This window comes from Schistocerca gregaria, chromosome 6, assembly GCF_023897955.1.
Source record: "Schistocerca gregaria isolate iqSchGreg1 chromosome 6, iqSchGreg1.2, whole genome shotgun sequence".
Lineage (NCBI taxonomy): Eukaryota > Metazoa > Arthropoda > Insecta > Orthoptera > Acrididae > Schistocerca > Schistocerca gregaria.
Window position 1 is genome coordinate 460,490,969 of NC_064925.1, and position 23,898 is coordinate 460,514,866.

Here is a 23,898-nt window from a genome sequence, read left to right on the forward strand (position 1 = left end):
GCCCCACAGGAACCATAATGACTACAATCGAGTGTCAGATGGAGTTTGCATTAACTCAGTCTGTAATGCAACTGTGCCCCATCTAACCCCTCTTGAAGCTGTGGCCGTCTGAATAAGGAATATGCAGGAAATAACTGTCTGCAATGCATATCTTCTTCCAGATGGTGCAGTACCCCTGAATGTATTAGCTGCAATGATTGATCAACTCCCTAAACCTTTCCTACTTTTGGGCGATTTTAACGCCCATAACCACTTGTGGGGTGGTACCGTGCTTACTGGCCTAGGCAGAGATGTTGAAACTTCACTGCCTCAGTTCGACCTCTGCCTCTTAAATACTGGGGCTGCCACACATTTTAGTGGGACTCATGGTAGTTACTCGGGCATTGATTTATCCATTTGCAGGCCCAGGACTACTCCTATTTATCCACAGAAGAGCACATGACGACCTGTGTGGTAGTGACCACTTCCCCATTTTCCTGTCACTGCCCCGGCATCAGGCCCACAGATGCTTGCCCAGATGGGCTTTAAACAAGGCACACTGGGAAATTTTCACCTCTGTGGTCACTGTTGACTGTCCTCCACATGGTAACATCGGTGTGATGGTTGAGCAGGTGACAACAATCGTTAATGCGGTGAAAAACACGATCCCTCATTCTTTAGGGTGCCCCCCGGTGAAAGGCAGTCCCTTCGTGGTTGCCAGAAGTTGCAGAGGCAATTAAGGAGTGTCGGCGGGCTCTACAGCAGCATAAGTGGCACCCTTCCCTGTAGCACCTCATAGCCTTTAAGCGGCTCGATGCCCACATTCACCAGCTTATCAAAAGACGGAAGCAGGAATGTTGGGAGATTTATGTCTCGACCATTGGGTGCCATAAGTCACCTACCCACGTCTGGACGAAGATCAGACGTCTTTCTGGGTACCAGACCCCAACATTTGTCCCTGGCATTAACAGCAATGGCATGTTGTCTACTGACACAAATGCGATTGCTGAGCTCTATGCTTGAGCCTCTGTGTCGGAGAACTACCCCCCAGCCATTCACACTCTCAAACGGCAGATGGAAAGGAAAGTCCACTCGTTCGCCACATGCCACAGTGAACCATATAACGCCCCATTTACAGAGTGAGAGCTCCTCAGTGCCCTTGCACATTGCCATGACACAGCTCCTGGGCCCGATCGGGTCCATGGTCAGCTGATTGAACGTCTCTCATCTGACTTCCAAGCGACATCTCCTCGTGATCTTCAACTGGATCTGGTGCAATGGCATCTTTCCATCACAATTTTGGGAGAGCACCATCATTCCGGTGCTTAAACCCAGTAAAAACCCACTTGATGTGGATAGCTATTGGCCCATCAGCCTCACCAGTGTTCTTTTTAAGCTGCTGGAATGTGTGGTGTGTCGGCATTTGGGTTGGGTCCTGGAGTCACATGGCCTACTGGCTCCAATGCCGGGGTGGCTTCTGTCATGGATGCTCTACCACTGATAATCTTGTGTCCCTCGAGTCTGCCATCTGAACAGTCTTTTCCAGACACCAACATCTGCTTGCCATCTTTTTTTGATTCACGAAAGCGTATGACACGACCTGGCGACATCATATCCTTGGCACATTATACGGATGGGGTCTCTGAGACCCACTCTCGATTTTTATATAAAATTTCCTGTCACTTCATACTTTCCATGTCCAAGCTGGTGTCTCCCATAGTTTGCCCCATATCCAGGAGAATGGGCTCCCACATGGCTCCGTATTGAGTGTATCTCTATTTTTAGTGGCTGTAAATGTTCTAGCAGCAGCTGTAGGGCCATCTGTCTCACCTTCTCTGTATGCAGAGAACTTCTGCATTTCGTACTTGTCCACCAGTACTGATGTTGCTGACGGCGCCTACAGGGAGCCATCTACAAGGTGCAGTTTCCAGGTTTTGGCCGCAAAGTCATGTGTTGTGCACTTGTGTTAGCATCGTACCATTCATCCGGAACCAGAACTTTATCTTGATGACGATCCACTCACTGTAGTGGAGACATACCAATGCTTAGGGCTGGTTTTCGACACCCGATTGACTTGGCTTCCTCACCTTCATCAGCTTAAGCAAAAGTGCTGGCAGCATCTCAAAGCCTGTGAAACATCAACTGGGGTGCAGATCACTCTATGCTGCTGTAGCTGTACAGAACCCTTGTTCAGTTCTGCCTTGACTATGGGAATCTGGTTTATGGTTTGGTGACACTCTCAGCATTGCATTTACTAGACCCAGTGCACCACTGCAGGGTTCGCGTAGTGACAAGAGCTCTTAGGACGAGGCCGGTGACCAGCATCCTAGTGGAGGCTGGAGTCCCTCCATTGCAGGCAGGGTGTGCACAGTTGCTCTCTAGTTATGTTGCACACATTCGTAGTTCTCCTGCGCATCCGAAATACCTTCTCCTTTTCCCACCCACAGCGGTTCTCTCCCCCAGGTCAGGGTTTATGATTGCAGTTCGTGTGCGATCCCTTCTATCCGAACTGGAATCCTTGACTTTACCACTTATACTTGTGGTCCATTCACGTACACCTCCATGGTGTACACCTAGGCTGTGGCTTCGCCTAGATCTTTCACATGGCTCTAAGGACTCAGTTAACCCTGTGACTCCCCACTGTCACTTCCTCTCGATTCTCGACATGTACTGGGGTCGTGAAGTGGTTTACACTGATGGCTCGATGGCTGATGGTCATATTGGCTTTGCCTTTGTTCATGGAGGACATATAGAACAGCACTCCTTGCCAGATGGCTGCAGTGTTTTCACTGCAGAGCTGGCAGCCATATCTCACACTCTTGAGCACATCTGCTCATGCCCAGACAAGCCATTTCTCCTGTGTACTCTCGCCTTGAGCAGCTTACAAGCTCTCGACCAGTACTACCCTAGTCATCCTTTGGTAGTGACCATCCAGGAGTCCATCTATGACCTGGAACGGTCCAGTCGTGTAGTGGTGTTTGTCTGGGCCCCAGGTCACGTCAGAATCCCAGGCAACAAACTTACCGACAGGCTGGCCGAACAGGCTACGCAGAAACCCCTTATGGAGATTGGCTTCTCTGAAACTGACCTGCGTTCAGTATTATGCTGCAAGGTTTTGCGGCTTTGGGAGACGGAATGGCATAACGTCAGTATGCACAACAAACTGCGTGCCATTAAGGAAACTAAGAATATGTGGAAGACCTCCGTGAGTGGGTCTGGCAGGGACTCTTTGGTTCTCTGTCGGCTCCGCATTAGCGATACGTGGATGATGCATGGTTTCCTCCTCCATCACAAGGACCCACCTCAGTGTCACTGTGGCTCATGAATGATGGTTGTTCTGTAGCTGGACTGCCCACTTTTATCTTTCCCAGCACCCTACCTTCGGTGTTGGGTGACAATGCCTCAACAGCAGCTTTAGTTTTATGTTGTATTCGTGAGAGTGAGTTTAATTTTTTGCTCTAAGATTTAACACATGCCCTTTGTCCCTGTGTGTCCTCCACCCTAGTGCTTTCAGGGTGGGGGTTTTAATGTGTTGCTGAGTGGCTGGCTTTTCCTTTTTATCCTCATGGTCAGGCAGCCATGGTAACATGCTTTCTTGTTTTAACCTCTTCTGCCTGTTTCTTGTGTCTTTGTGGTTTTCTTGTCCCCTTTTGTCCATTTAAGTGTTTGTTGCCCTTCAGTCGTTGTTGTGGTTTTTTCTTTCATTCTGTTTTTTGTTGTCTTAGTGTCACCCTTGTGGCATTGTTTCCTTCAGAACAAGGAACTAATGACATCACAGTTTGGTCCCTTCTACCCTCTTTTAAACCATCCAAGCAATAACTAATATGTTGTCGAAGTCACAGTTCAGATTTCTAAATGGTTCCGATGTTGAGAATGCTATCTGCACAAACAGTGAAAATGTACTTACTTCATTAGACAAATTAAAGGCTTCTAGTACATTTTGTGATATGTCAAACACGTTTGACTGAACAAATCACAGTAGCCTGTTTTGTAAATTAGAATATTACTGTGTGGCAGGAAATCCTGGAGAATGTCATTAGGAAAGAGATATGTATTAAGCTACCAGGCATCATCCAACTGGGAACTAATTACATGTGGTGTCCTTGAAAGTTCCGTATTGTGGCCCTTGTACAGTCATTGCAATAAATAGCAAATCAAATATAGAGTTAGAAAAATCAGTTAATAAAGTCTCCATGGACATTAATAAATGGTTCCTAGCCAAGCCAGTATGTGTCTAAAATATGATGACAAGCAGATAGAAGAAGTTGACAGTATTAATTTCTTGGAATTATGGCTTGATAATAAATTCAACTGGGAGGAACTTATCACAGAACTGATAAAGTGCCTAAATGAGTCTCTGTTTGCACAGTGATATAAAATAAAGAAGCTGGCATTCTTCTCTTGCTTTCATTCCGTGATGTCATATAGGATTATTTCTTGGGGTAACTCATCAAGCCAAGCTAAAATTTTCTGAGCCAGGGATGGGTGGTAAGAATTATTTGTGATGGGCACTCAAGAACATCCTGCAGAGGCCTGTTTGGGGAACTAGGGATACTGACTACTGCTTCCCAATATATTTATTCTTCGTCAAAAACATCTCCCCCCCCCCCCTTTTTTTTTTTTAAAAAAAAAGAAAGAACACAGTGGCTCAGTTCATGGAATCAGTACTAGGAATAAGAATAATCTTCACAAAGATTAAAAGTCACATACTTTGTTACAGAAAGATGTTAATTATTCAGAAACACACATTTTCACGGTATGTATTGTCCATTTTTAGACCCATTGATAGATTTCTTAGCTGGTCTGATTGATGTGTATATGTTACTAATAATATCAAATAATGGGAGTATTATATACAATCAGACTTCTGTACAAATTCATTACAGTAATGTAATCATTGTATCACCAGATTAGTGATGCTAAACAGATACAACATGAACTGAAAGAGCTGAAGATAACATTCTATGTGAATGGATACAACAACAAAGACACATAACAAGCTATGGGGTATGACGAAGACAAAACGGACAAATTTATAGAAGAAATTCTTCCTGTTGATTGCCTACCTTGTGTTAGAAGCATCAGTGACTATGTAGGCAAGGCTCTGCATTATGGAGGGATCAAACCCTTATCACAGAGTGGCTGTAAGCTCGGAGATCTGTTGAGGCCCACTAAGGATGCTGTGGATGCACTCCATACTACAGGCATTTACAAATTTCAGTGTGAATTGGTGAAACTGGGAGACCCATTAGCACTCACTTGTTGGAGCATGAACATTACTTATGGCTGCTAAAGAACAGGAAGTCAGCTGCAGCTGAACACCACCAGGAATGTGGCATTTCCATCAGTTTTCTAGAACCTCACATCATTTCTCAGCAGCAGTGAAGCAGTGAAATATAAGAGAGACTATTGAAATAAACAAACGCCCTAACAGCACAGGCACGAAGGATGGTTAAGAATTACCTACAAACAACCTGGCTTCCAGCGATTCCAGTCTGGCAGACCGCATGTGATCGCCAGCCAGCAACACCACTTGACCCAGGTTTAACAGCATAAACAGTAGGCACAAGAGACCTGCTATATGACCTTAGCACTCCACTACCTGTAAACACAACCCCTTCACCAATTAAAGTTGCCAACAGTCACTTATTAGAGTGGCACAAGCATTAACCTGCCGATACTCTATTTCCTACCAATCATCTACTAGAGTTGTCTTCTAATCAGCCACCAGAATAGCATAGCCTGCCATACAGACATTCCCCTGTATAGCAGCCTCTCATCAAATTGTCCAATGACACCCCATGTATGTGAAGTCAGTTGCCACCAGTATGCTTCACTCTGAAAAGGGACTTCAGCAGGTCGGTCTTATCGTCAGCAGTTTACTTGCTTTAGTGATTTGTAATGACATGACCTAATATGCAAAATTATTTTATTCATAATTGTGAATTAGCATTGTAAAATATTTGTATTTCATGATACATGGCTACAGTAGCGTACAAATTATCAAGTGCACCTCAGTGTATTGAATATTTACATATTTTATGATTCATTTGTTACTATCTTTTAAATGAAAATATGTTTAGGACTTTTTGACTTATTCGACATCCATGAGGACCATCTCAGGATCTGTGGAAGGAACATTAGTGCAGTATATCTATTTTTCTTTGTAAATATTTGTTGTATATTTCCATATTATGAAAAGGAAATGGCTACTCACCATGTGGTGGAGATGCTGTGTTGCAGATAGGCACAACGAAAAGATTTTCACACCTAAAGCTTTCAGCCAGAGGGCTTTGTCAACAATACACACATGTACGTGCACACTTGCAACCCCCCCCCCCCCCCCCCCCCCCCCCACCCCACACACACACACATGCATGCACGCAAACACAACACCACACACACACACACACACACACACACACACATACACACACACATGACTGCAGTCTCAGGCAACTGAAACCACACTGTATATTTCTGTTTTTTAAGATGTTCTACATCCTGCAAAATCTCCTTCTTGTGGATATGTTATAACAAATAGTATGAGTACATCTAATTTAATCTAATATGGGTGCCCATCATTACAAAGAGTTAACAAGATGTTGTACAGAAACGGTTTCTAGTAGCCACAATCCTCTAACCATGTATACAGGCATGGTGCTGCTGGGACAGTGAGACAATGTAATTATATTGAGGAAGCAGGGAATTAAAAGTCTCATCATTTTACTCTACGAATTAAAGCTTCTTTTTTTTTTTTAATTTGCAAATCATATCTGACATATTATGTAATGATTTCTCCATCTCTGTGAATGTGCAGTAGTACTATGTCTCAAATGAGCTTAATTTGATTGTGTGTAAAGCTGTTTAACACTCCTTTTGTTGCTGTCTTAAAATACATATTGCCACTCTGTGTATTCCTGATTGAGTGCATTTCTGAGGGTATATGAGTATGTAATTGAAAATAGCAAACTGTTTGAGGGTGTACACTGTCATGTGTTCCTTAAATATTTTGATGTACTTGTAAAAATACTGCAAGGTAGGAAAGGCTGGAAATATATAACATTAATGTCTCCATCTTCAGCCAGTAGTGGAACAAAAAGAACCAATCCAGTTATGCATGCTCTCTGTACAGTGATTGTGTATCACCAGTCAAGGGGATTAGTGATTGTGTTGAGGAAGAAAGAGAAAAAAGGGCCAAAAGATTTGGTTGCTTTCACACTTTAGTCTAAGAACCAAGACTGTTCATTGCTTCGAACATACCCCTCATTTCTGCAACTGGTTTCACTGAGTGGCATGGTGCAGTGGTTAGCACACTGGATATGCATTTGGGAGAATGGTGAGTCAGATCTGTGTCTGGCCAGATTTAGGTCTTCCATGATTTCCCTAAATCGCTCCAGGCAAATGCTAGGGTGGTTCCTTTGGAATGGCACGGTTGATTTCCTTCCCCATTCGTGAAACAATCCGAGCTTGTACTCTGTGTCTAATGACCTCGATGTTGGTGGGATGTTAAGATCTAATCTTCCTTCAACTGATTTCAGTGTATGGTCTATTTTCACTCCTTTCTCACCCCATTCTACATTTCTGCCACTTGTGCTTTTCTAACTCCTCAATTTCTTAATCAAATTGTACAACTTTGAATCTTCTTCCTCTCCAGATTTCTTAACATTTTTTGCAGCAGTCCCTTATCCTCACTCCCCCCCCCCCCCCCCCCCCCCCTGCCACCCCAACAATCTCCATCACCTCCCTGCAGCCAGTTCTCCTGTGCAATCATAGTAATAATAAAATGGTTAAATCATGCAGTAGTCATTTGCAGCTTTTGTAATTGGAAATTTTATGGACAGTGATCTATCTCATATAGATTTTTAAATGTATTAATTATTTCACGTACATGTTGAGTGAATCACATTAACTACAGAATATCACATTTCTGTGAATTTTGTTAATCACCTGCATGATTTCATGTTGCAATATGCTTTTATTTTTCTGCTGCACGCTGGAACTCATTTCATTTGCATTGTATTCTTTCCTCAGTTTAAGTGTCTGTAACTCCACCTTTTTTTTTTAGCCGTTGGATTGCAGAGTAGGAGTTTTGGATTAACTGAAGAATTTGACACTACTTTCTCCTCTCAGGCAGAAGGCCACCTTTGAATGTAAACCTAGATCTCAGGCTAGGCTACAGATCAGTATGTCACTATAGCTAATATTTCATACTCACATTCATTGCCTTCACCACCTCACAACCAAACTGTCACTTTCCAACTTAAAGTAGATATTGGGCTATGCTACAGATCATTCTGTCACCAAGTACTATAATATAGGCACAAAATAAGTATTGTCAATCTTCCATTCTCTTTCTGTTTGCACCCATAATAATGTCACATGCCACATCACAACTACATTTTGGTATGAACCCAACATCCACTATTGGTGGGTTCAGTTAACCTGAATTTTTCAAAAAAATTAACTGCTTTAGTGTAGACTTATTAATGAATAAAGTCATTTCAAGCTGAAGTTTGAGCACTTGCATAGGTTTATTTAGTTGCTAATTCTTAAGCTAGATGGTATGTTTTTACTGAATTCTAATAACTGTTTTCATTTATTAACTTAGGGGAGAACGTCTTGCCCATAGGAGAGCGGATGTTACAAGATGTTGGGCTAAATATGGTCTTTTGCTTCTGTCAAATTCCAAAGAGAGATTAATGGAACAAGGAGAAACCACGAAACAATCTGAAGAAGTTGAACAAATAAATGAAAATGGTATACTGGAAATATTTATTTCTCTCTCTCTCTCTCTCTCTCTCTCTCTCTCTCTCTCTCTCTCTCTCTGTGTGTGTGTGTGTGTGTGTGTGTGTGTGTGTGTGTGTGTGTGTGTGTACGTACGTACGTACGTACAGAACATATTATTCAAACACCAGTGATGATGGCGTCCTCTTGGGTAAAATATTCCGGAGGTAAAATAGTCCCCCATTCGGATCTCCAGGCGGGGACTACTCAAGAGGATGCCGTTATCAGGAGAAAGAAAACTGGCGTTCTACGGATCAGAGTGTGGAATGTCAGATCCCGTAATCGGGCAGATAGGTTAGAAAATTTAAAAAGGGAAATGGATCGGTTAAAGTTAGATATAGTGGGAATTAGTGAAGTTCGGTGGAAGGAGGAACAAGACTTTTGGTCAGGTGAATACAGGGTTCTAAATACAAAATCAAATAGGGGTAATGCAGGAGTAGGTTTAATAATGAATAGGAATGCGGGTAAGCTACTACAAACAGCATAGTGAACGCATTATTGTGGCCAAGATAGATATGAAGCCCACACCTACTACAGTAGTACGAGTTATATGCCAACTAGTTCTGCAGATGACGAAGAAATTGAAGAAATGTATGATGAAATAAAAGAAATTATTCAGATAGTGAAGGGAGACGAAAATTTAATAGTCATGGGTGACTGGAATTCGAGTGTAGGAAAAGGGAGAGAAGGAAACGTAGTAGGTGGATATGGATTGGGGCTAAGAAATGAAAGAGGAAGCCGCCTGGTAGAATTTTGCACAGAGCACAACTTAATCATAGCTAACACTTGGCTTCAGAATCATGAAAGGAGGTTGTATACATGGAAGAACCCTGGAGATACTAAAAGGTATCAGATAGATTGTATAATGGTAAGATAGAGATTTAGGTACCAGATTTTAAATTGTAAGACATTTACAGGGGCAGACTCTGACCACAATCTATTGGTTATGAACTGTAGATTAAAACTGAAGAAACTGCAAAAAGGTGGGAATTTAAGGAGATGGGACCTGGATAAACTGAAAGAACCAGAGGTTGTACAGAGTTTCAGGGAGAGCATAAGGGAACAATTGACAGAAATGGGGGAAAGAAATACAGTAGAAGAAAAACGGGTAGCTTTGGGGGATGAAGTACTGAAGGCAGCAGAGGATCAAGTAGGTAAAAAGACGAGGGCTAGTAGAAATCCTTGGGTAACAGAAGAAATATTGTATTTAATTGATGAAAGGAGAAAATATAAAAATGCAATAAATGAAGCAGGCAAAAAGGAATACAAACGTCTCAAAAATGAGATCAACAGGAAGCGCAAAATGGCTAAGCAGGGATGGCTAGAGGACAAATGTAAGGATGTAGAGGCTTATCTCACTGGGGTAAGATAGATACTGCCTACAGGAAAATTAGAGAGACCTTTGGAGATAAGAGAACCACTTATATGAACATAAAGAGCTCAGATGGAAACCCAGTTCTAAGCAAAGAAGGGAAAGCAGAAAGGTGGAAGGAGTATATAGAGGGTCTATACAAGGGTGACGTACTTCAGGACAATATTATGGAAATGGAAGAGGATGTATATGAAGATGAAATGGGAGATACGATACTGCGTGAAGAGTTTGACAGAGCACTGAAAGACCTGAGTCGAAACAAGACCCCCGGAGTAGACAACATTCCATTGGAATTACTGACGGCCTTGGGAGAGCCAGGCCTGCCAAAACTGTACCATCTGGTGAGCAAGATGTATGAAACAGGCGAAATACCCTCAGACTTCAAGAAGAATATAATAATTCCAATCCCAAACAAAGCAGGTGTTGACAGATGTTAAAATTACCGAACAATCGGTGTAATAAGCCACAGCTGCAAAATACTAACTCGAATTCTTTACAGACTAATGGAAAAACTAGTAGAAGCCGACCTCGGGGAAGATCAGTTTGGATTCCGTAGAAATACTGGAACACATGAGGCAATACTGACCTTACGACTTATCTTAGAAGAAAGATTAAGGAAAGGCAAACCTATGTTTCTAGCACTTGTAGACTTAGAGAAATCTTTTGACAATGTTGACTGGAATACTCTCTTTCAAATTCTAAAGGTGGCAGGGGTAAAATACAGGGAGCGAAAGGCTATTTACAATTTGTACATAAACCAGATGGCAGTTATAAGAGTCGAAGGACATGAAAGGGAAGCAGTGGTTGGTAAGTGAGTGAGACAGGGTTGTAGCCTCTCACCGATGTTATTCAATCTGTATATTGAGCAAGCAGTAAAGGAAACAAAAGAAAAATTTGGAGTAGGTATTAAAATTCATGGAGAAGAAATAAAAACTTTGAGGTTCGCCGATGACATTGTAATTCTGTCAGAGACAGCAAAGGACTTGGAAGAGCAGTTGAACGGAATGGACAGTGTCTTGAAAGGAGGATATAAGATGAACATCAACAAAAGCAAAATGAGGATAATGGAATGTAGTCAAATTAAGTCGGGTGATGCTGAGGGAATTAGATTAGGAAATGAGACACTTAAAGTAGTAAAAGATTTTTGCTATTTGGGGAGCAAAATAACTGATGATGGTCGAAGTAGAGAGGATATCAAATGTAGACTGACAATGGCAAGGAAAACGTTTCTGAAGAAGAGAAATCTGTTAACATCGAGTATAGATTTAAGTGTCAGGAAGTCATTTCTGAAAGTATTTGTATGGAGTGGAGCCATGTATGGAAGTGAAACATGGACGATAAATAGTTTGGACAAGAAGAGAATAGAAGCTTTTGAAATGTGGTGCTACAGAAGAATGCTGAAGATTAGATGGGTAGATCACATAACTAATGAGGAAGTATTGAATAGGATTGGGGAGAAGAGAAGTTTGTAGCACAACTTGACCAGAAGAAGGGATCGGTTGGTAGGACATGTTCTGAGGCATCAAGGGATCACCAATTTAGTATTGGAGGGCAGCGTGGAGGGTAAAAATCGTAGAGGGAGACCAAGAGATGAATACACTAAGCAGATTCAGAAGGATGTAGGTTGCAGTAGGTACCTGGAGATGAAGCAGCTTGCACAGGATAGAGTAGCATGGAGAGCTGCTTCAAACCAGTCTCAGGACTGAAGACAACAACAACAACAACAACAACAACACCAGTAAAATAGGTTATGTGGACGTAAGACAAAACATTTTATTTCCACATTATAATTAATTTTCTGCATCTCTTCATGGTACATTAACCATGCGGAACAGCCAGAAATGAAATGTACCAGAATACAAAAGGAAACTCTTTCCTACATGTAATGTTCAAGTTGTCTTTCAATAGAATTTATAAATCTGTGAAAATGCCATGATAGTTAATCTCAAGTGACCTAATGTATCCTTCTAGTGTTGTGCATGGATTCACAGACTTGAGTAATATGAGGATGAAGACACTCTGCATCATGTAACAGGGTTTGATACATGAAAGGTTTATATTACCCCACAAATAAACACACAGGTTGTTTTAGGCCCAGAGAATATGGATGTCAGAGAATTGGTACCTCTTCCTCTCCTTCTGTTATGGAATCATTTGTTTAGATTCCAATGGACAACACTGAAATGACAAGCTGCTGCATTATGCACGAAGTACATATGTTTGCACACTGATAAAGGCACATTTTCTGGTGTGTAAGACAGAATATTCTCTAAGAAATTATTGTGTGTTCCTCTGTTAACTTCTGGTGGAAGAACATGAGCCCCTAACAGTCACCAACTATGCCAACCCAAACGTTGATAGCAAATTTTAGTTGATGACGTGCTTCAACAGTTATGTGAATGCTCTACCCATCCCAGCTACACTAACTGTGAAGCTACTATGTCATAAAGTTGAAATGGTGCTTCATCTGCGAGCAGCACAGTTGCACTAAAATATGGATTTGACTCAGTGTTGAATAAACTATTCACAGAAGTGTAACTGTGCAGAAAAATCAGGTGCTCAAACTGTCTGCATGTGCAGTATATCAGGCTGTTCCAGATCAAGTACTCATCTGTGGGCAGCCAGCTGTTCATGGGCTCAGGTGTGTGTGGGTGGGCAAGCAGATTATGCATGGACAGCGTATGCAACTATACTGCACTGGCCAAGCATCTGCAGACAGGAGTGTTTGAGTAACTCACGCTTATGCAGATTACTTGCAGTAGGGCTACCTGACGGGTTTTCTGTACTGCATTTGTCCGCTGATGAGCTGACAAGTGCTTATAGATGTCTGTGCCCCTTGAGACAACATTAAACGAGCCTGTTGTACATAGTGTGTACAGCAGGTTACCATATAACACTCACTATTCAGTCTTGTCGTTGACATTACTTCTTGTAACTTCTTGTCTTGTGCTGACGCTAGTATCATCATGGCATGAAGAAGCCTCCTTCATTTCCAGTGCTCTTGTCCTCACAGGCCGCCTCCAGTCACAAGTAGCAGGCTTAAGTATCCCATACTGCCTTAAACAGTGAGTGATCACTTGCTTCTAACGTTGTCCTACTATGGCACTCTTCCTTTTTGGAAATCTCTCTTGATACAAACACGTACTTTATTGTGATGTCTAATGGACATCTCTCATCTCAGCATTTGTGTACACTTACATTGCACTCTACTGGAAGCCAAGTGTGTGACAAATGCTAGTAAAAAATTATCTTCTCACCAATACTATAATAATCATGTTTGTGGTTGGGGATGCACATAAATAAGGTTGTAAAGTAAGTTAGTGAGTGGGAGAGTGAGTGACAACACAAGCAGTAATGTGAATTATATGTCAACATTACCTTTGGTGAAATGGAGGACAAAACTCTAGTACTGAAACTAAAAATTACAGCTTAACCAGGTACAACCAAGGTGGCTTCATAACATTTTCTGTGAGAAAGGGTTTCAGGTAATATGGTGGTACCCTCTACTCCCAAGTGTTTCCAATAGTTAATTTTGTGGAAATAAGGAGTTCATGAACTCATTCCAAGTCACATATTTCCTTCTCCAGTGTGTGTGAGAGGTGTCCTCATAGTTTGGCCATAGCTTTGTGTTTTGGGCTGTATAAATGGCCTGGTAGATAACAGTGGAAGCTCTGTAAGACTGTTTATGGACAAGTGATGTATAAGGTGCATTTAAAAGGAAATGAGCAAGAGGCTGTAAAATGAAAACAGCTGAATGGATCGTAATGCCGTTGACTACAGAAGAAAGTATGGTTTCTATAAGGTTATGTTCACATGATGGAAAACAACCAATCACGAGAGGATATGTTGACACACATTAACACTTTTTTTACAGAAAAAGTTTCTAGATGTATACAAATGCACATTCATACGCAGTTAGAAAAATAGATAGCACCTATGTGCTATTCAGTTGACCATGCATTCGTCATGTCCAGATGTATCTTCTGCGTGTTTCTGTTGCTTTTGTTTGTTGGACGTTTTTAAAAATGAGTGAAAGAGAAGTCTAGAATATTGAAATTGAGATGCTAATTGATGAAGCAGACAAAAGGGCTGGCAATTTGGAATAGTGCATCAGAATCATTTTAAAATTAAGTTGCTAGACATCAACCTTCAGAAGAATTGGTTTTGATGTTCTGTAAGCGAAATGACTCTAAGGAAAAAAAGAAGAGAATAACTAAGAAAAACTTTGTTATGAAGTACACCTTTGTTCATATCATATGATGCATGCATGTTTAAGTGTACCTTCATTAACAAAATAGTTGGTAAATTTGGTCTGAACGTTATCATCTGGTGAAATGGATCACCCACTGTGGGTAGTATTTATGCTTTTGAGATTTCCTTCTGAAGTATCATCAAGTTTAAATCCGTTTCTCATTCAAACACAGTTGCAAAGTGGAGTAATCACCTTTACAGTGTGTTTTGCACAATCCAAACTGATATCTAATGGGTGATGTAGTATTCTTCACTTATTACACACTGTACCAAAAGTACAATCAAAGTACCAACAGGGGTTGGACAGAAGCATGGAAAACACCACAAGAAAGTGTGCTTGAACATAAATGCAGATATTAGCCAAGCCTGCAGATGGTGCTGTTGTATTTGAGCACGAACAGCATCTGCAAGTGTTGGCCATGTTGGAGCTAAATGAATTTGAACATGTACAAACTTTGAGTGCTCATATGGGGGGAACTTTTGTAACCAACGTAGTTGAAGTGTATGGTGTTTCAATAGATACCACATTGAAGATTCATCCACATACAGGGAAATTAAAAAACTTCATTTGCTAATTCACAATGTGGATGAAAATGTGTTTTGAGAAATTGTGGCAGATGGTTATCAAAGAGAATTGTGACGAAAAATAAGGGGCTGACAGCTGCAGAATTGAATGTCACATTTGCAAACACTAGCACAAAAACAACATGAAAAGAACTCTGTAAGCTGGGAATCCAAAACAGTGATGCAGATGCTCATAGTTGGAAAACATGATGCTGAATCCATAAAACCTGGACTGTGGAGCAAGAAGAAAATCATTTTGTTGAATGAATCTTATCTCACACTGTTCCCAATTTCTGGCCTAGTTAGTTTATGTCTGGCATGTGCTGTCACAAGCCTACAGTGCAGACTACATGCTGCCAAGAGTGAAACATGGTCATGATTTGATGATGATATGGGCAGCCATATTGTGATATTCTATGGGCCCATAGCTGCTCCACAAGGTTGTAATACTGCCAAGGATTATGTGACAATTTTGGTTGATAAAGTCTATTCCATAGTATATATACATTCCCCAGTGGTGATGTGTTCCAGATTACAGGGTCTCTGTTCTCACAGCTCGCATCACCCAGGACTGGTTTTGTGAGCACAAGGGTAAATTGTCACATCCCCTCTGGTCACTACATTCAACAGATCTTATTATTATTGAGCCTTTGTGTTCTAATTTGGAGCGAAGGGTGTGTGATCGCTGTCCACCTCCATCAACGTTACCTGGACTTGCCACTATTTTGCAGGAATAATGGTATAACATATGCTTGAAAACCTAACAGGAGTTGTACTTATTTGTTCTGAGTCAACTGGAAGTAGTTTTGAATGCTAACAGATTTTCTACACAATGTTGCAACACAATGTGTTGGTATTTTTGTTTTTCCGTGATTTTGTCCCCCACCTGTACTTACTAAAGTTAGGCAATAGTTGATTTTTTTTTTTTTAAATCAACTGTGTTCTGCATTAGGATCTCAATGGCTTGTGTGTATCTATTTAATTTTTAGTGAGGTTTTGATATAGGTTGGAATATCTGAGAATTCCTAAATCACTGTCTCTTTGTAAGTATCACTGTCAACCCTGATAAAGTGATAGTGTCACATAGTGCCAACAGCCCTAGAGAAAAAAAGTTGAAAATTTTTAAGATTGACGTATAAGGAACCTGAATGTTCCGGATATTGTATTCTATATGTTTACCATTGACAACTCTGATGCAGTGAGGAAACTTTGTATACTGTTTAAATTCTTTAGATATTTCAATCCATTTTTCTTCATCCGGTTTTGGCATTGCAGTCTCTTTTAATTTCATGCAGATAATTTTGTGTACTTGACAAATAATACCAGATGTAGTCAATTTTCCAATTTTAAATTACTAGTGTGGCTCCACTTGAAATATTCCTGTAATGATTAATATACATAACTATTACTTTTTACTGGTGCTTTGATACAGGCAAAATGGAAAAAACTTAATGGTTAATTTCATTTGAGTGATGAAGAAATGAAAATCAGGGTCTGATGCTTGCAAGAATGATTACTTTCACTTTAAAAGACCCCTGTTCCTAAAGTCTTGCATACCAGCTAGAGAAAGGCGTAGTAATTTGAGCATCAACATAGATGAAACTGAGGCAGGAGGAAGTAATAATGTGAAGGCTAATAACGACCCACTTAGCACCACCACCTTCCAAACCAGCAAAGAAATTCAAACCCATTGATAGTGATGACAAGCTCATTAAATTTCTAGAAAGGGTTATAGAACACAGGCATCCTGAGTTCACCAAATTAACAAAGAACAAAGATGATGTGACAGATGAAGACAATTCATATTGCTTATTTTTGGTGAATGAAAGAAAGAAAATCCCTGAACATAGTCGGCTCTGAGCTAACAAGGGAAACTCGCCATCGCATCCCCATCAGATTTAGTGGTAAGAGGACCCAGTGGACAGCTCATCAAAAACTGAACACAGATCAACCACGAAAACAGGAAAAAGGTGTACTGAACTGTAAAAACAAAAAAGTGGGGGGGGGGGGGGGCAAAGAAGAAACATAAAGTGCAAGGTAGAGCAAGCTAAAAGAGCAACAATGTCATGGATAAGTGGTCACAGTGTTGGACTGCCACACGGCCAAACAGTGTTCAAATCTCTCTTGAGCCAACTTTTTTTTCCCCGCCAACTTTTTTTTCTGCTGTTCACTGTATTCAAATTTGTGCTTGTGTCATAGTGTAATGTCCATTTGCAACAGTGAGGTGTAAGGGAGGGACCTATAATGACAGTTGATTCTGCACAACTACTCTACGAGCAGTGGAAAGGAAGTGACTTTCGAATGGGAATCACAAACGCTTGATGACAAGGTGACAAGTCAGCTGAATCCTCCACTTGAAAACGCATCAGGTGTGCCATAAGTGGCATCAGCGACAGTATGTGTGTCATATGACGGGAATCTATCATCAATGCACCTAATTTGTACGCCTGGTAATTGAATGAGGTATGCCTCTTTGCCCAATTTAGGTGTTTGCATGAATGTGAATGTGATACTCCCAAGGAAATGATGAAAACATAATAGTTTGTCACGTAAGATGCAATAAGTGAATGCATTAGTTTCACAACCTCACAGTTTCTCTGTGAAAAAATATGTTTTTAACGTTTTGGAAGCTGCGTTCTGTTTTGTAAGTTTTGACTCTTGAATTCCTTTGTTGTAACGAATTTCACATCCATTTATTTGTTGTTTTCATTTCTGTGAGACACCTATGTGGTACCTCACCTGTTCTCACTATTCATCACATTTACTTGTGACAGTAACGTATTCTTCCCACATGGCTCATATTCCATAACTAGTATACAGTATGACAATTGCCAAGACTACAGGACTGGATAGACAATTCATAATGTTGTGGGGGGAAAAAAAAAAAAATGGCATGAGGCAGTTTTGAACAAGGATTGTCCTTATCACAGTCAAATATGGTGGCCACTTAACCATGATGTTGTGACTGTTCACCTTCTTTCCATATTGCACTTGTTAGCTTGGACTAATCACACTTTTTATTTTGCTTCTTGTCATTGTTCAGTACACGTTCTTCATGTTTTTATGCCTGATCTGTGTTCAGTTTTTGACGGGGTGTGCAATGGGGTGTTTCCCTTGTAAGATAGATACATACAATATAATGACACAGCACCAAAGCATGCACAATGACATCACCTGTCCATCAACATCAGAGTATTGACAAGAAAACAATTTGCCTGCTCAACAGTTTTTTTAATTGTGGATATACAACACATGGGAGCATTTAGCACCAAGGACAACTTCATCAGTTGTCTCCATTGATGGTTCACAATGTCATTTGTTTTCTAATTTTTAAATTGTTGAATGTTAATACTGATAAAACTAAATGAATACTTACTGTAAAATAATTAAGAGTCTTCCTTTTTATGAAATGCGATATCTGATGGACTTCTGGTCTGCTTTAATATCATCTTAGATGAGAGGGAGCAAGTTCTCAAATGATTTTATAAACATTCTGAAGTAATAAAAAATGTAGATTCATTGTCCCTCAGTTGTGGGTACAAGGTAATACATAAAGTCACACAGAACCTGTCATTTAAAATTTGATGTGCCCAGTGTGTGCATTTCCACCTTTTCTTACAATACAACCACACAATTATAGCTTCTTCCAAGTCCATATTCTGGGCTACACCAAAACAATCTGCAAGAGAACAACTCCAGCAATTAATGTGCTCCATTGCTCTCCATCTGAACTGCCTTGAAATTCAATTGCACTTTAGTGAGAGTCAACATGCATTACATCTGAATGTAGCATAAGAGTGACGAGGCTCCAAGCTAACCATTAGTGGGACAGAAGCACAAACCCCCTTGTCACAGAGCAAGCATGTACATGCGACGACCATTCACTACATTCATTAGTGCTGAAAACAGAGGAATGGAGGCTTGCAAAGAAGATGAAAAGGGTGTAGTGCTGTTTCCTTTCAGCAGGAAGAGTTTGGGGAATGGAAATTGATTGGAGGAATGACACAAGTGTACAGAGAGCACTGCATGTTTGTTGTGTTGCTGGTGCTCATACCAACCTCTGAGGCAGTGGCTCCCACCGTAATTCACCTACCTTCAGTAGTGAGGACATTCACCCGCTGGACAATGGTAACAGCAAACATCCATCCATCCTTCCTTCCTTGAATTGCTTGACATGCCTTTCAATGGACATGCAGTGCTGTTTGTACAGTTGTCCTGTTTTTTGATGAATTTCCATTCCCTACAGTCCTTCCACTGTCTGGTAACATATTACACCGTTTTGCTCGTATTTTCAAGCTTCCGTTTTCAGCACAACTGAGTGCAGTGGATAGTCAACACGTGCACATGCTCACTCAATCATCAAGTGTGTATGTGCCCTTGTCCCTCTAGTGACAAGTCTGGGGTGTCAGTGCTCTTATAGGGTCCTCATCTTCTTCCGTAGGCAATCACATTATGATCTGTCATCAGTTTTAATTTTGCGTCCCTCGACTTGTTTCATTTTGAATGCATCACATACATAGGAAAATTACAATGCCAGAAAAATTCTAGTAAATTTAGGAAGTCTTGCAGAATATTGACCCTCAATGCAGGAAATGGGTGTTGACTTCAATAAATAAATTACTCTGATTTGCGGTAAATAGTTGCAAAAGCCTAGTTATTATTTGATTATACCATTGACTGTGAATCTCTGGAAACAGTAATTACTGTAAAATATCTGGGAGGAATTCTCCAGAATGACTTAAAACTGAATGGCTATGTAAAACTAACTGTAGGTAAACCTGGTGCCAGGCTGGAATTCATAGGAAGAATCCTAAGGAAAAACAATACAATCCTGAAAGAATGAAACTATATGGTTCAGAGGCCTTTCCAAGTTTCAATCATTTGTAATGTATTAATGATGTTAGAGAAAGTGTAGATTGCTACTCACTGTAAAGAAAACCCTTTGAGATGCAGACAGGGCAATGAAAAGACTGTACGCATTATAGTTTTCGCCCAAAGTCTGTGCTAGCAGCCATGTGCACAGGTGGTGTTTGTGGGTTTTCTTTGCTGAAGAAGACTATGGCCAAAAGCTATAATGTGTGACAGACTTTTCATTGTGCCTGTCTGCAACTCAACAGGTCACCTTTACAGTTAGTAGCAATCTATCCTTTTCCTAACGTTGCTGATATTCCAATGTGAAGTTTACGTCTATGGTGTATATACGCAGACTGAAGTGACGAATGAAAATGGTACAAATTTTCATTTGTCATTCAGTCTGCATATATACATCTACCTTGAAAGAGATAACTTACAAAACACTCATTTGACAATTTTTTTTTAGTATTGCTTATCATTGTAGAACACTTAATTAATTGAGGAGGTAAAGAAGATCCAAAGATGAGTGGCATGTTTCACCATGAATTTCTTCAAGAAACATGAAGAGAATCGCAGATTCTCAACGACGTCCAGTGGCAGATGGCACGGAAGTGTTACGTATCACAGGGGAATTTACTGCTCAGATTCTGAGAGAATTTGTTCTTACAAGTCAGGTAACATATAACTTTCTTCCAAGTACATGGTGCCACGTGATGTGAAAGTCAAAGGAATTGCAGTTGATGTGGTGGCTTACCCACCTTAATCCTTACCATGCATGTCTTTCCAATTGGAACATTAAAGAAACTAAATCTTAATGCTACCAGATGTACCCTGTGCCACACGTTGAATATTGGATTGTGTAGGTTGGAGATGGAGTTTATGAAGTAAAGAATTTACATTATCTGGTAGAATGTCTTTGAAATGTACAAAATCCATGTATCTGTTACGTAACACCAGTGTGGAATGTGATTGTCAGTCACATTTAGTGAAGACTGCTTCTGTTAATGGTGATGTCTATGAACATAGAAAGTGAGTGTCACTCTTGCGAAGCTGCTCCAAGAGCTGAGGAAGAGTGCTGAAAGACGACACAGGCCTCCTAACAGCACTCAATTCTGCATTACGGGTTTTCAGTCTAAAGATCTAGTTTCCCACTTGATGCACTGAATTTGCACTGTTTAAGATATTAACCCATAAGATAGCCCTGTGTGATCACATCCAACACCACAGAGCAATACTAAAGAAGAGGGCAGACAAGTGTGGTGTAGATCTGTTCCACATTCTAAGTGCTCTGCCAATAAATCACAATCTTTGGTTATAAACATAATGGATGCTGTCTCTGCAGATGTGTACAGTTGCATTTCTTTGGTGTACTTCCAACACTCAGATTATGCTTAGTTCAAAAGTACTTCTTTGTTGGGCACTGCTGGATGATATGTTCTGGTTTCTCATCAAACTGAAATGTGGAAGGTAAGTGACATGTAGCAATGAAAATAATTGTCTGCCAGTGATCTGCACTCCAGTGTACAAGTTGTTGGCACTATCATTCAGAATGTTCTGTCCTTAGAGAGTGGTGGAGAGATGAGTTTTGTGTGTGTGGTTGCATTGCAGTCATGCCAAGCTTGGTTAAATGGTAGTCTATTGCCAAAATAAGGGGACCACTTGTTGCGCGCGCCCACACACACACACACACACACACACACACACACACACACACACACACACTCCATGGACAAAATAAAAGTGATTTGGAATGTCATTAAACAAGTAACAAACAAAAGTAATTGTGGGAATGAAATTGAAGCCCCAGATAGTTGTCATGGCAGAATGATATAATGACACACTGAATCATTAGCCACTAAGTTTGGTAATTACTTCCTCACACTGAAAGCAGATGTTGCATCTGTTTATTAACAACCAAATGTTCATATATTAGATTTACTCCAGCATGCAGAGTTTACATCACCAGCATCCATTAATCTGAAAAGAACTATGCCAGAGGAATTTACATAAATCGTCGTAGCACTGAAAAGTAGCAGTTCTGGCTAAGATGGTGTTTTTTGAAGAACTCTACCATGGAAGCTATACAGTACCTCATGAAGAACATCCTAATAGAGGTAAACAGTAAACCTATCCCACTAGCATATTCTGTGACCTTCACAAGGGCTTTGATTGTATAGTAATTGGAATTTAATTTGTCTGATGAATTCTACCATTTGACTCGTGGTTGCTTCTGAAAGCTAACCTGGCTTATGTGCTGTTTGTCTTACACACACACACACACACACACACACACACACACACACACACACACACAAAGAAAAAAAGAACTGGCCATCACCTCAACAATAGGACAACAAAGATAATAAATGTGTCGGAAAATGAAACCAAAATTGTGGTGTTGTACACAGTATTAAGAAAATGCTATCCAGTATTCATAAAGATTTTCAGTTTCACAGCTACATACTGGAGTGCCACCAAAAAAGGCAGAGAAGAGGTGACGAAAATCAAGTTGGTCATCTTACAAATGCCATTAGATCAAGTTGGCTATTACAATGTCTCCCTTCAGTCACTCTAAAAGCAAAAAATGCTGTTCCAGCCTCAAACATTGACTTGTTTATTACGTGCAATGACACAAACAGCCTCTGTGCCTCACTGATGTGTCTGTCATAGATAGATGAAGTACGACTTGCTCCACACATTTTTTGCCAATTGTTTCAGATTTTACACACTGTTGTAATTTTTCCCATTCCATGGAAACCAGTAATGTTGAAATTAATGGTATATTTATTAATTTTGTATTGGATAGTAGAGGAGTTCAGGGTGGTGAAAAACATTGCAGAGCAGGATTGGGGACATCAGCTGAAGCAAAATTTTCCAGTATTGTACACGCTTGACATTCTTCAACTATGGGGGCAATCTAGATTAATATTAAATTAGAAGTAAAACCTTCAAACAGCCATCATCATTATAGTGCAGCATTTATTTTGATTATTGATTTCAGTAAACTAAGTTGCCATCTTCAGATGTTACCCAGTACTCTTCAATGAATCTCACCCATGTGCAGATTGCACCATGTTGTGTCATAAAGTGACATTTGAAGGACAGAACCGTAGTATAGCAGCATGTCAGGTATAAAACAGTGATTAAATAAAATGCTGCATATTGCTCTGACTGTACATGCGCATATTCATACAGTTGCATTTATAGTCAGTGCAATATCCATGGCATTTTATGTAATGATTGTTTTATACTTGACATGCCAGTGTACTAATTTTCATGTTCTAGTGATGTCTTTTTATGCTGTGATAAGGTATAATGTGTGCATGGCTGAGTATCATTCAAGTGTATTGCATAACATACAAAGATGTAACATAGTTTTGCTGAAACCGGTAATCAGAATAAATGCTGCACTACAATAGTCTTGGCTGTTTAATGTTTTTACTTCTAATTTCAGAATTTGCCAATAACCACAAATAAGAAATGCACCATTGTGAAGCAGTGGCTATAAAACAACAGCCACTCAATAAGTGCACAGAAGTTTATCTGGCCTTGCTGTTTTATCTGACTAAGCTTCTTAGTTCACACACACTACTCTACTGTACCCATTAGGATAAAAGTTCATTCATACTCTCTGTATAAGTTTATAACATGTGACCTTTTGATTTCATCATTAATAACACTGCAGTTAATGTATTTCCAACATAAACTGCACTTCGCGAACACATCTACATTGTGAAATTGGTCTGACATTCATGTGAGTATGTATAATGTGTATATTACTTATAATCAAATTGACCGTCAAGAAACCTAGCACCATCAGTGCTGTTTTAAATAGTCTGGCTTGAAAGTGACGTTTGTCATTCAAAATTAGTCACCAGCATATTTAAATGTGACTGATGGAAATTCAATAAAGAATTTACATTGCACTTTGGTGTACCATATGTTGATCATCTTACTGCAACATCTTAAAAAGTCAATGGTATTGTAGTATGATTGATTTAATAGTCAAGCTTTATTCGGAAAACATCCCAGAAAATTCATGTCAAATGTAATTGGCCACAGATAGGAATTTCAGGTTTGTCAACATTTGA

At 40.2% G+C, this 23,898-nt stretch overlaps 1 protein-coding gene across 1 annotated transcript in view; it reads left to right on the forward strand.

The window, feature by feature from the left end:
* The window catches only part of LOC126278116 (KIF-binding protein), an 88,402-nt gene that overhangs the window by 6,999 nt on the left and 57,505 nt on the right, over window positions 1-23,898 (forward strand). The window contains exon 2 of the mRNA XM_049978000.1: window positions 8,591-8,739. Within this exon, the coding sequence (XP_049833957.1) occupies window positions 8,591-8,739 (149 nt within the window). The remainder of the gene's footprint in view (window positions 1-8,590; window positions 8,740-23,898) is intronic.